This window comes from Dipodomys ordii, unplaced genomic scaffold, assembly GCF_000151885.1.
Source record: "Dipodomys ordii isolate 6190 unplaced genomic scaffold, Dord_2.0 Scaffold13, whole genome shotgun sequence".
NCBI lineage: Eukaryota > Metazoa > Chordata > Mammalia > Rodentia > Heteromyidae > Dipodomys > Dipodomys ordii.
This window is the reverse complement of record NW_012267229.1, coordinates 21095921-21109577: the sequence shown is the minus strand read 5'-3', so window position 1 is coordinate 21109577 and position 13657 is coordinate 21095921. Positions and strand designations below refer to the sequence as shown.

At 46.1% G+C, this 13657-nt stretch overlaps 1 protein-coding gene across 2 annotated transcripts in view; it reads left to right on the top strand.

The window, feature by feature from the left end:
• Ptprt (protein tyrosine phosphatase, receptor type, T) overlaps positions 1-13657 on the top strand; it is a 718198-nt gene that overhangs the window by 696626 nt on the left and 7915 nt on the right. For both annotated transcript variants that reach the window (XM_013010741.1, XM_013010740.1), the window contains 2 exons: positions 169-342; positions 4071-4202. In XM_013010741.1, the coding sequence (XP_012866195.1) occupies positions 169-342; positions 4071-4202 (306 nt within the window). The remainder of the gene's footprint in view (positions 1-168; positions 343-4070; positions 4203-13657) is intronic.

Sequence of the window (13657 nt, the reverse complement as noted above, 5' to 3'; positions counted from 1 at the left end):
AGATGATAGCACATTACCACCCGAGGAGAAACACAGGTCCTGGCAAAGAGACAGCCAGGGCCAAGCTTGGAAGGTACAGAGCGTTGAGTTCACTGGAATTTATCCTTATCCCTGTTTAGGAGCAAGCATCTGAGCCGTGTCTCTCTGACCCACCTTTGTTCCCCACAGACACTCAACATCGTCACCCCTCGTGTCCGACCTGAGGATTGCAGCATTGGACTCCTGCCCCGGAACCATGATAAGAACCGGAACATGGATGTCCTGCCTCTGGACCGCTGCCTGCCTTTCCTCATCTCAGTGGACGGAGAGTCCAGCAACTACATCAACGCAGCACTGATGGATGTAAGCCCCGCCCGAGAGCCCCGGCTGCCATCACAGGGAGAAGCTGGAACCTGGCTTCCCAGGCCAGCTTGCTTCTGACGGCTGTCCTCGGGGACTATTGCTTCCCTGAGGTTTCTGATTTAAACCTAGACAGAAGCTATGCTCTTGGCACTTTGGCTCAAAGAGCCTGGAGAGAATAAATCAAACGCTTAAATGACTTCAATGGCAGCACAAAGCTACAGATCTGCCCCACCCTCCTCCCATCTCCCATGGAGCTGGCTCTCAGCTGGATTTTCAGATCTGGCAGCATTTCTCATTCCAGGCCTTGGCCTGAGCCTGAGGAACACACCATGGTGCAGACCTAACTGCTGTCTGCTGGCTCTTCCCACTCAGCTTCCTAGATAACTCCTGTGAAAGGCAGAGGGGGCGGTGGCGGGGGAGAGGTATATTGTAGGTGCTTGGTAAAACAGCTATTCAGCAAGTAGAAGGCAGCAAAAGGAGCAAGAAAAGGAGCAAGGAAGGGAGCAGGCCACATTCCTGATTACCCTGTGATGCATATCACCCATGATTTTTCAACATCATTCCCAGAGGGGACTTCACCCTGCTGCGGTTTGGGATAGTCTGTCCCACCTCATAGCCAGCCCTGTGCTTCTACTTCTGTGCTTGTCCCTGGGACTTCTAATTCTCATCATCCCACCTCCAGGGTGTGCAGATGTTTGCAGCAGGAATCAGGGACCATCTTGTTCATCCAAGCACTTTTCCACAGAGGAAACCGAGGTCAGATGTAGAAAGAGATGCTGTCAAGGTCACCTAAGAAACTAGTGGCAGAGCCACGAGTGGCTCCTTATTCTTTAATTCCATGTCTGAGACTCCCCACAGTTTGCTTGATCCAGTAAGATACAGACATCATACCTCCTAAGTGCGACCCTCTACCACTCCCCATCCTGAGGGCACTTCTGGTTAGTCTACATGGTCTTCTCAAACTATTACCTAGAACAGACAGCAACAGGCAGTGCTGTCTTTTCTGATCAAGACCAGCTACTTCTCTAACCTTTGATCCTCCAAAACTTCCTCTCCAAGAGTTCTAAGCATTGAATACAAGGAGGTAAGGGAAGGCCAATATCTTTCTTAGCTCTTAAGAGATCTGCCCTGGGCCCAGTCAACAGGAGCTAGGAGTCTCCATAGAAACTATGAATCTAGAAGAAAGGAGTCTCATCTGGGTGGTATCTAATAGCTGGAAGTGTAGCAAAGACCTCTAAAATCAGCTAAAGGCCTTCCAAGGTCAATGTGGGGTGTGTGTGTGTGTGTGTGCGCGCGCGCATGTGCGTGAGTGCGTGCGTGCGTGCGTGTGTGTGTGTGTGTGTGTGTGTGTGTGTGTGTGTGTGTGTGTGTGTGATGAGAGAAGAGATCTAGGGGGCCACCCACACATCCAAGTTCCTCATACCATTGTTCCCCACTGTCATATCCGTGCCTTCTTCATTTAAGCAAGGATCAAGCCAGCTTCTGGCCTCTACTTAGTAGGTTAGATGGTGCCTGGAGTCAAATGCTTTTTTCCACGCTCTGATTCTGATTGTATTCTCTTTGTCCACAGGGCATTTTTCCTGTGAGCCATCACTGGGGCCTTTGCCTTTCTTATATTTTTTAAAAAAACAACAACAACAAAACTCCTTATCAGTATTCCAGCTCAGTCTGTGCATTATCTGGTAACCATAGCAGCTTTGCCTCTAGCAGAAAAATATGAAGTCCTCTGGGTTAATTTTTAATGTATCCCCTGGTAAAGGATGATGTTATCCATGAAATGGATTGCTGGCTGATCCCTGAAACCCGGCAGGAGCAGGGATCTTGAACATATTTTCAGATAAGGCTTTGTCAGGCGTGCTGGCCTAATAGAGCATTTATCACTGAGACAAGGGGAAAAGCAAAGCAAACTAACATACCTTGAGTGTTGGGCCCGTGTCGAGCACTGGATTTGTACTGTCTCATTCTGCATTTGAGATTTCTTCTCTCCATTTTTTTTTTAGCAAAGACATTGAGGTTCAGTAGGTCAATTGAAGGTCAACTAAAGTCAGCAAGGATAGACTCAAGGATCTGAGAGCCCATGTCTGCTGTCTCTGAAACCTAGATTCTTTTCTCTAGGTCTGGAAATACATCAAAAGTTATGTTATGTATGGGTGGAGCATTTGGTTTCTGGGCATTTAAATAGTTTGCTTCCCAGATCCTTCCTCTGATCATCTATTGGCTAGGAGAGGGAAGATAGATCTTGGAACATAGTTCTCACTGGTGCATGCATACATCCATATTTGCAAAGCCTTGTTTGGCACTTGCTAATTTCTCTGCCTCTTTTTCCTCCCCATCTCATTCAGATTTATAACTCCACTGAAAAGGCCTGTCACTCCCATGGGGATCATCTCCCCAGAGAATGTGGCTAATACTCAGCTTTCTCAAACCACTGAGAAAGTAGAGACACTATCCAATATTTCCAAATGCCTCCTCACAGGGCATCATGATAAATAAAGCCCAGTGAAAGCTCCTAGACTCTTACAGTCTTTTTTTGTAATTTCTGGGCCACCCTTCCCCTTCCTATAGCATGGAGTTAAATAATTCATTTATTCACTGGAGCTGCACTGTGTCTAGGCGCCTGCAGTGCTGTGTCCTACAGTAGATTCAATCAGATTCTTGCTGACTGGAGTTTTCATGTGCAAATCTCACTCAATTATATGACAGCATCTCTTTGGATTTGAGTTCTGTTTTCCAGCTAAAGAATCAAAGCTTTGGAGCCATGTAACTAACTTACCAGTGTTGAGAAACCCTTATGTCAGCCAGGCACTGGTGCCTCATGCCTGTAATCCTAGCTACTCAGGAAGCAGAGATCTGAGGATCATGGTTCCAAGCCAGACTGGGCAAGAAAGTCTGTGAGACTCTTATCTCCAATTAACCATCAAAAAATCAGAAGAGGAGCTGTGGCTCAAAGTGGTAACATGTTAGCTTTGAGCAAAAGAGCTCAGGGACAATGACCAGGCCATGAGTTCAAGCCCCACAAAGAAAAAACAAAAAGAAATCCTTATGGCCCACAAGAAAAGGTCTCTACAAATGATGTCTACCAAAAGGATGAATAAAATGGTGGATAATGGGTGAATGAATAGAGGGATAAACGACCCATAACTAACAAATCACAAAGGTGGGTTCATAACCCAAGTCTCCTAACTCTAATACCTGGATACTTTTCAGTGCCCTATTGGTTGTATGACACAATACCACTCTCTGTCAGCATAGTTTTGTCCTTCACCCAGCACAGGACCAGGAGTAAATTGCACAATGTAAGCCCCTTCAGTGGCCAACCCCTTTCCCCGTTCCCACAGGCTTAGGGACCCAGCAGATCACTTAAATCCCAGGAGGTGTGTTGGCTGGCAGAGCCACAGATCTGCGTCCAAAATCTTTCATTTCACCTTTGTAATGATGATTATTTGCTGAGTCCCAAGACATAAATAATGTATTTGGATAATCCCCATCCAAGTGACACTTTGCTAATGTAATGTCTTAGTTTGGAGGAGGATGTGTTCATTAAGAAGAAGGTCCCCTTTGCCTCCAGGACACCCACTGGGAAATAACAGACCAGGCAGGTGCTTTGTGTCATCCATTTGGCAAGTTTGGGGCCTCTGGCAGCCATCCAGATCTCATCATCATCATCACTGGAATAACACTGATAAATAACATCTTTTACAAAAGCTCTCTGTCATTCTTCTGTTCAGAGCCACAAGCAGCCTGCTGCCTTTGTGGTCACCCAGCACCCTCTACCCAACACCATGACAGACTTCTGGAGGCTGGTCTTCGATTACAACTGCTCCTCTGTGGTGATGTTGAATGAGATGGACACTGCCCAGGTAGGTGGAGGCCTGGTAGCTTCTAAAGGTGGGTCTGTGGGTCAGGAGAGCCAGGCTATAGGTTCAGAAGGAAACTGTGATGAGCACTGTGATGTATCTATCATAGGGTGGGCATTGTCTGACTGTGAGAACCAGGCAGTCCAGACTGCTGCCTGCAGACACAAGGAATCTCCTGCTGGACTCTCTAAACCTCCAGTTAGTGACTCCGCTTGTCGATGCGTTTCAGCTAGTTGCTTTCAGGGGCAGCCTCTTGTTATTTATGTCCCAAACACTGTTCAGGGTTATCCTCGAAATGATGTGGAGCTCACAAGCCAGGAGGTCCCCTTCCAACACGGAACATCTCTGGCCCTGAAGAAAAGGCAATGCCTGCCAAATCCATGACCTAAGCCCTTCTGTGCTGGTAGAACCTGGATCTTGAATTTAGGAGACTAAAATCTGAGCCCTCTCTCCAAGACTTTGCCCTTCTAGGTGTGCCAGCCCTAATCATCACATGCCTAGGACACATCTCCATACTTAGGATCCAGGGCATGTCTTGAGACAGTTTCTGAGTCCCATCCCTCTCTTCTCAGGCAGCCTTTCCACAGAGGAATTGATGAGAATAGCCTTTCAGATGTTTGCAAAGCTGTCTTTTCACTGCCTTGAGGAAAACTCAAAAACACAACTCATCATACTCACATATGAGTTCTGGCTCTGTGTAGGCCTTGGGTGGGAATAACTTTTTATCTTGTGGATCTAAGCTATCATCTCAGCCTTCTAGGAGCTTCGAGTCTTGCTAAAGAGACAGATGGGCAAGCTATTCCATCCTCATGTATCCATACTGTAATAGAGGTCAGCAGTGAAATGCTGCGTTGATGAGGAGCAGGGACCAATCAATTCTGCCTAGGGAGTGAAGGAAGACCTTGAGGAAGATGGCCTTGACCATGAAGGAGGCAAGAGAGAATGTGGTGTACAGGGAATAAACTAACTGGGCAAAGGCACTCTTGGCAGATGGGCCAGATAAATGTAGTCTTGTTTGCAGATAATTCCTGTTCCACTGTGGCAGGGGCTAGGGCTACTTTGAAAGAAAAAGAGCATATTGAGGCAGGACATGCCGACAAGACCCAGCTAACTTGCAGAGATTCTCTGTGCCAAGCTCAGGAGATTGGGCATTGGACTGAAGTATGTCAGAGTTTTTACTTTGTAAGCCACATAATCTTTTCTTCTAATAAAAGCTTTTGTGCAAGTCCAGTGTATAAGACAGAGATCAAGAGTTGGTAATGGCCAGTACTGGTGGCTCACACCTGTAATCCTAGCTCCTCAAGAGGCTTAGCTCGAAGGATTGTGGTTCAAAGCCAGCCCAGGAAATAAACTCCACGAGACTCTTATCTCCAATTAACCATCAAAAGCCAGAAGTGGAACTATGACTTGCTTTGAGCACTAAAGGTCTGAGACAGAGCCCAGGCCTTAGGTTCAAGCCTTAGAACCATCATAAAACAAAAAGAGGTGGTTATATGGAAACACAAGGCAGAGAGCATCACCCATACTGATGTCTTATCTTCTCCTGGTGGCTCTCAGAAACCTAGCTCCCAGGAGCACAGTTAGAAATCCTTTCTATCTAGTCAGAAGAGATTATAGAAGGTTTCTCCATAGAGGGACAAAGCCAAGATTCCTGTTAAAATGTAAAGTCTAAGACCAGGGAGGCAGAGATCAGAGGTGAGCAGGGAGAGGTTACAAGTATGAAAGAATTGAAGCCTGGATTGGGGCCGGGGTGGGGGGGTAATGTGAACTGAGGAAGTGTCTTGGAAGTGGAACTGGGACTAGTTGTGAATATGTTCCCAGAGTTGAGTTCACAAGGTCTGGAGAGCATGGGAGGTGAATGGGAAGAAAGTTACAGCTGACGGCAAGTATCCCATCTGGGTTATCAGGCATCCAAGATTGCACCCAGCCCGAATGGGAAGGCTGGAAGGTAGAGGAGGTAGGGAGAAGAGTGTGGTAAGAGAGGCTGGAAATGAGGGCAATTTGGGATGAGACTTCCGAAGACATCCCCTTCATGTGTGCACCCCATGTTTATTGAGCATCTGCTACCAGTATTCACTGGAAGTTATTTTAGAATCTTGGATTGTGTGAGGGAACACAGGCAAGAGGAAGCAAGCAAATTCCCATCTCCTGCACTTTCTCTTTTAAAGGGGGAAGACGGAAGAGAAACAGCACATGTTCTATAATGTACTCTATATGTTAGGAGGTGGCGAGTGTACGGAAAAGACAGATAAGAAGGAGCATGAGGGAGATGGGGAGCCTGGGCTGAGGGCAGAGGATGCAGCTGTCATAGCCTGGTGTGGGGAGAGAACATTTGAATCCAAGCATGACAGAGGGGAAGAGTAAACCACATGCTCTCTTAAGGGCCAGTGTTCCAACGAGAGGGGAAAACCCAGTTTGCATAATGGTCTTGCACATGGTACCTTTAAAGACAGCAGAGTCTTCTGGGACAGGAAAGGGTGCAATGAGAAGAACAGACTGCAGTGAGAGACATAACCGAGCCAGATCATAGAGGGTCTTTGGAAGGCACAGGAAGAATATGACGTGCATGTGCTGGTACTGGGGCTTGAATTCCAGGCCAGAGTGCCCTCATTTAGTTTTTATTTTTTATTCTGATCAAGTCTGGCACTCTACCACTTGAGACGCAGCTTCACTTCTTGCTTTTTGCTGATTAATTGGAGATAAGAGTCCCATGGACTTTCCTGCCTGAGCTGGCTTTGAACTGTGGTCCTCAGATCTCAGCCTCTTGGGCAGGTAGATTTACAGGTGTGAGCCATTGGGATCTGGCTTCATAAGAAGAAACTGGAGTTTCCGTTTGTAAGAACTGGAGAGCCGCTGACAAACTTTAGGCAGAGGGGTGGTATCATCTGGCTGCTTTAAGATTATCAGCAGAGTCTTGATAGGGAGGTAAGTTGCTGAGAAGCAAAGCAGAGAAAATAGAGAAGAGGCTACTGCAATTACCAGGTGGCAGTGACAGAGGCTGACCCAGGAAGGGTAGCCATGGCTTGGGTTCTAGATGTGCACTGGAAGAGAAGCTGACAAAATATGCTGGCAGGTTGAAGACAGAATGTGAAGGAAAAGGAGGAATCTAAGCTTGGGACCTGAACAAGGAAAGACTGGAAACTGATGTACATGATGAGAATAGATGAACAGGGATTTTATAGAGCTCCTAGAAGAGTTCCAAAATCAGAAACCACCAAAAAGTAGAGGACTAGGCTGGGTGTGTGACAGGACCTATGAACGCCTATTTGCTCTCCTCTTTTTCTGATGTCCTTTTGGCAAAAGCCAGAAGTGGGGTTTCAAAGAAGCACCCTGCTTTGGGGACATACAAAGTCAAGGCTGTCAGCTATAGCTCTCTTTTTGGGGTGAGGGGTGGGTCCTGGATGACGGAAGCATCTTTCAGTCCCAGATGTTGATACAGACTTAGAGGATTGAGTCTCTACATGCAAAGCCATCAGGCTCAGAAGCACCCTGAGGTTGGCTGCTGTACACAGCTGGCAAGCCTCCCCTGAAATCGGCAGATGAATAGAGCACTTATTGATATAAATATCATCACCGCAGCAGCTGGGCGCCTTGCAAAAATAAACAATGACAGTGTAAGCATCAGAAAAGCAGCCTTCGGCACCTGGGAGGGCGGTTCTTTGAAGTGGCATCAGCTTTTGCCTGCCAACAATGTTCGTGCCAAAGCAACCTGGGGTTTGGGCCAGCCCAGAAACGTGGACCAGATCTGCCTTAAGTCCTAAGTGTCATCATCCTGAGAGGATGAATGTCACACCTGTGGCTTGACCTGAGACTGCCTGGGTGTTGGGTAGGATGACTTTTGAGATGCAACCAGAGAAGGCCAAGTGTAGGATGTGAATCCTCAGATCTCTTTCTTCTCTTGCCCTGCTCTCTAAATCTGCCTCTGCTCAGAATCCTACACTACTTCATATACTGTCAGCAACCCCAACCACAGACATCCTTCCATTCTCTGCAGTGGCTGCTATTCCAAGATAATTATGATCAATGAGGGCTGGTGAGAGAGACTGAAACTGGTGCCCTTGAGTTGGGAGAGTTTTTCTCTCTCTGTGACAGATTAGGAAGGTCAAACCCTAACACTGCACTATATAGTCAATTATGTTCCTCAGACCCATCAGAAACTTTTCAATCACATGCAGTGACACCAACAGGTCTCTCATCTTTGTGGTTCCTGTAGATAGACCAGGGGCCCCTGGGGAGTAGACACCAGAAAGAAAGCCTCCTGAAATCACACCCAACTACCCCCAACTTTAGAAACCTCCGGAGAACCTCCACGCTGGCCATAAGATATGCATGCCATGCAGTGCAGAGAACTACGGATATGTCAAACAATTTTATATCCTAAACCCTGAAATCTCTGGTGATGTTCGTTGGTGTTGCCGGAGAATACTTCGAAGATGTAACGAAGTTGTGGATCTTTTGAAGATATAACAAGGTTGTGGATCTTCAGATGTAGACATTGTCCCAGGTTCCCTAATTAGGCCCCATGCAAGGGTTCTTAGAAGGGAAAAGCAGGTGGGTGAACATCAGTGGATGACACCAAAGCAGAACTGGAGATAGAGAGACAGAAAGACAGACAGACAAGAAATGCAGGCAACCTCTAGAGGCTGGAAGAGGGCCTGCCTAGAGACTGCAGGAAGGAAGCTTCACCCCTTCCCATTTGGATGGTAACCCCTAAGGTTCCTATCAGGACTCTGACCTCCAGCACTGCAAGAGAAGAACTCTGTTGTTTCAAGCCCCCTTTTCCTTCAGTTTTTAAAGTCTTTGGAGATTGTTGGTTTATCTTTTCTACTCAACTTTCCACACATACCCTCCCCTTTAGGAACCACTGGTTTCACTTTGCAGATTAGGAAACTAAGGCCCAAGTAGAGAAGGGATTTGAACTAGATCACACGGCCTATCACTGACCTTTGCCCATAACCTCCCGCCAAGGATGGTGAAGAGATTTACAATCATTTTATAACAACTTCCAGGTCTTAGGGCCTGGTCAACCATCTCCTAGTGTGTGGGGACATGGAGAAGGCACATGCCCTACTTTAAAACAAGCAAGAGCCCATAGCTTACTTGGAGATAAGCTGACTTGCCAAGTTCTGAGGCTCCTACTGTGGAAATCCTAAGTCTTCAAGGGACAGAAAACCATGACGAAAGGTGAGCATGGGCAGCTTCAGGAATAGTTAGAAGCCTGTGACACATATGTCCATGGGGGAGTGGGGAACAAGCACTCCATCCTTCCAGGGGAAGAAGAAGGTGCTATTTCAGAGATGTCTTTTGCCATCATCATGCCTGTAGGGTAAATAGCAAGCATTGATATCTCCATTGTTATCTCAGCTTGAGAACGCACAGCCCAAGATGCTAGCAAAATATACAGAATGCCTAGCTCTGCATCTCAGCCAGCCTCAGGGCTGACTTTGCGAGGGGCTGTGTCTTTCTCTCTCCCTCTGCTGGATTGGAATAACGGAGACGAATAGTAGGAGAGGACTTCTTGGACTAAGGGGTCTGAATTCAAGTTTTATTCTCATCACTTCTGTGTTACCTTGCCCTGCATCGATGTCTTAACTTTCTCAGGCCTCAGTGTTGTCCTCTGTTAGATTAGTATGACCCAGGTGTTAGTCAAGTTCCTTCTAACTTTGAAGAACTCAATAAAATTGGCTACGATCCTTACTCCTTATCTGGTGCAGGAAACCTATCATCTACTCTGCTCCTTTAAGGGAAGGGCCTCCCCCTCTCGTGTTCCTTTCCAACTCCCAGATAAGGCTGTAATGCGAGCAGTGTGGGGCTCATATCCCACAAATTCCCTGATCTAAGGTTGAACATCACACATCCTCATTCTTAAGCCCCCACCTTGCCTCCTCCCCTACCCCCCAGCTGACCCCTTTTCCCCCATCCTATTGCTCAAACCATTTGTTTTCCCGTCCACCTCCTCTCTCAGCTCTTTCTCACAAAAGGTTGTTCCTTTTTCTGCAAAATTCAGCTATCTCCAGAGCACCTCTCCCTAACGTGGGCCCTGAGCTTTCCCTTCCACCTGCTATTCTCTTGTCCTTTCTTCCTGGGAATGAACCTGGATCTAGCTGTCAGAAGAGCACAGGTGGGAATATCCTTTTCTCACTGTCCTTCTCTTCCCTTGTTCCTATCTCTCTTCTTCCACTGTCTGCCTTCCTTAACTGGACCCTGTATTCAAGCCAATTACAGTGTTTTACAGAATCTATTTGAAGGAGTTTTATGATTGCTAATCAGCATTTTAAAACAAACAACTCTTTCACACTTCTCTCTATAAATTACTAAATCACTTCACCTTTTGGGTGGATCTCAGGGACCTTGATAAGCAGAGGCTTTCATTTTTGAAGCTATGATATTGCTTGGCCTTTCCATCATATCCAAGTATTTTTTTTAATTAACCAAGGCATAAGTAAGGTGTGCTGAAATACGGTACAAAATAGGGTGGTTTTTTTTTCTTCCAAAAATAGGCCCATCTGCTAGTTTTCATTCACCTCATCAGAGCATGTTTATTCTGGCGACTAACAAGCTTTCTGATTTCATCAGCAAGGAAAGGATGTTTAGCAAGCCAGGCTTCCTCCACATTTGTTACATTTCACGCGTGAACTTGCAACCCCCAAAAGACATCTTTCTGTGGCTCCAACAGAAATGGAGATCACTAGGTGGAATAATGGATGGCAGCTGTTGCAGAGCTGTCTTCTTAGGCTTCCCCACTTCCGCTTGGTTTCACCCATTCTGCCAATAACAGCCCAAGGCCCCCCACACTCAAACTCCCGTGCTTCTTTCCAGGAAGAATGTGTGCTCATTTCCAAATAATAGGAGATAACAAGACGAGCTCCCTCCCACAAGTTGTAGCCATCAGCCCCAGCAGTGTACACCTTCAGTGGTCAGACCTCTTTTTTAGCAACACTCACCTCCTCACATGATTGGGAAATGAAGGGTAGCAGGGGTGTGGTGTGGGGGGGCGAGGAACAACTGATCTGGATTCCAGGCTAAGGGGTTTGAACTATTCTTAGAGCCATCCAACTACAAGCTTTCTATCTAAGCAAGAAAATGCTGAGGTTGCATTGAGAGTTCAGTGTGGCCTCAAGGTTAGCTCGACTTGGGGATCAAATTGACTTTCCTGCATTTCTATTTCTACAGTCTTAAGAACCTGTATAACTCGTCCTTCCCCAACAGTTCTACGATGTATTGGTACACACAGGCCCATAATCGGGCTCCTCTGTTCATACCTGTGGACACTGCTTATTCATTTGTCCCTGCTTCCTCTCTGGCTTCCATTAGAAATTCATGGACACTGAGCATTGTGCTTGCTTTCATAAACTTACAAAATAGGAAAGAGCTTAGGAGAAGGATCACATTACACATTAAGCTGCCTTCTGCCTTTCCTTGGTTCTACCAATACATCCAAACTCTCTCCTCTTTGCTGAGTTTCTCTCAAGAAAAACCTTCAGGTTCTTCTCCTTGGGCATGTAGAATAGTGGTTCCTCTATCCACAGTGCTACCTGACTGCATAGCTACCCTAAGCAGCTGGCTGATGAGGAATTTTTGCAGTAAAGACAATCCTTCGGGTATTATTCTAAAGAAAAATGATCATAGCATGAAGAAGTTTACAAAGGAAACTTTCCCTTTATCGATATTGTTTTGAATAATGCTACTTCATTTGTATAGTTTACCATGCATTGAGCAGCTCACTTGATACACATATCAGAATGGTAGAAGACGACGTGAAAATTTATAGCCACTCGAAACCTGGAGGAGCTAAAAGACTTGGCCAATTGCTGGGCCAGAAAGTGATCAAGCTGATATTTGAGCCTCAAGCATTTCAACTGGGGACCCCTGTGTATTTTTCCACGTTTTACTATGCTACATGCACAAGCCAAGATGGCAGCTCCCACACTAGGGCAACCACATGCTTGGATACAAGGACAATCTTGAACTCGACCAAAGAAGACATCTCTCATTATAGACGAGAGTCACTTCCAAGCCCTAGTGACAAAATACATGGTTTTCCTCTACTTTCTTCTCCCATTTCCCATGGCTAGGTTATGTACAGTGTCCTAGGCTTTGGAAGGTCCTTGCTAACCCTTGGTAGCTCAAGCCTATATCTGCCCATCTCTCAGCTGAGTGTCACCAGTGCTGCTCCTGATGTGGACTCACAAATTAGGGAACTCATGCGGAAGAATGACTCTGATTTAGAATTAGAAAAACCCTACAATCTTACCTAGCCCTCTGGGCATTATGGGAGAGTGACCTGGAAAAAAATCAAATGCAGAAAAGTGTCCCCAAAAATATAGGAGTCTTCTTTGAGGCACAGTCAAACCTATTAGCTTGAGAGATTGGCTTGGAAATCTTATTAAAAGAGACAAATCAGTCCGCATTCACTCCAGACTGAAGATATTGGGGGTAATAGACTTTCCACGAAGCTTGGGATCCATACACATCATGTCAGGATCACAGCCAAACTCTGGCAAGGTTAAATTCAATGCAGGCGATAAAGGCAATTATTTTTTTTTAAAAAATAAAAAACCTGGGCAGCTCTGATTAATTCCAAGTTCTCAGCCAGTCACAGACTTATCTGTCCCAGTCCCTCATTACTGTGAAGGTTGCAAGTCAGAAGAGCCAATGGCAAAGAGAAATGAAGTTCAAATCATGGATTTGTCATTTCTGCACAGCTCAGCAGCAGCAGATTGTCCAGCCATGGAGGCCCGGGGTGACCAGCGCTCTCCACACACACACACATTCACCCCTCCTTTCTCAACAGGCTTTGATTAACCCTCTGTGGAGATGCTTGGGAAGCAGAGCACCATGGCTGCAATTTGTGTGCCTTTGTTACTTACAAAGAATGATGTGACGATGAGTCCTTCCCATTTAAATACAATCTCCATCTTACAGGGGATTCAACTTAGGATTTTACTTTTTAAATTTTACAGTGTTGTGAATAAAATACACATTCCGTAGGCACCATATTTCAAATTTTGAATCTGGTTATCTTCCTGGACATAGTGACATATAGTATGATACTGGCTGAAGAAGCTGTATGAACAGCAAGCTGCAGTCAGTCAGCCAGTGGATACCAAGGGGAAACAAGGAGCAGCCTACTTTATGCAGCCCTGGGTTGCTAAGCTACAATGTTCAGGAGGTTACATATATTAAATGTAGCTCTCTCTGTCTCTCTCTTTCTTTCTCTCTCCCTCTCCCAACCCTCTTCTGGCAGTACTGCAGTTTGAACTCAGGGTCTTGTATTCATTTGACTTTTGCTGGCTCATCAGCTGGTGCTCTGTCACTTGAGCAATGCCTCCAGTCCTGTTTTTGGCTAGTTACTCTGGAAATGGAGACTATAGCGCTTTTCTTCCCCAGCTGCTCTCAAAGTGAGATTCTCCAGATCTCAGCCTCCTGAGTAGCTAGGATTATAGGCGTGAGCCACT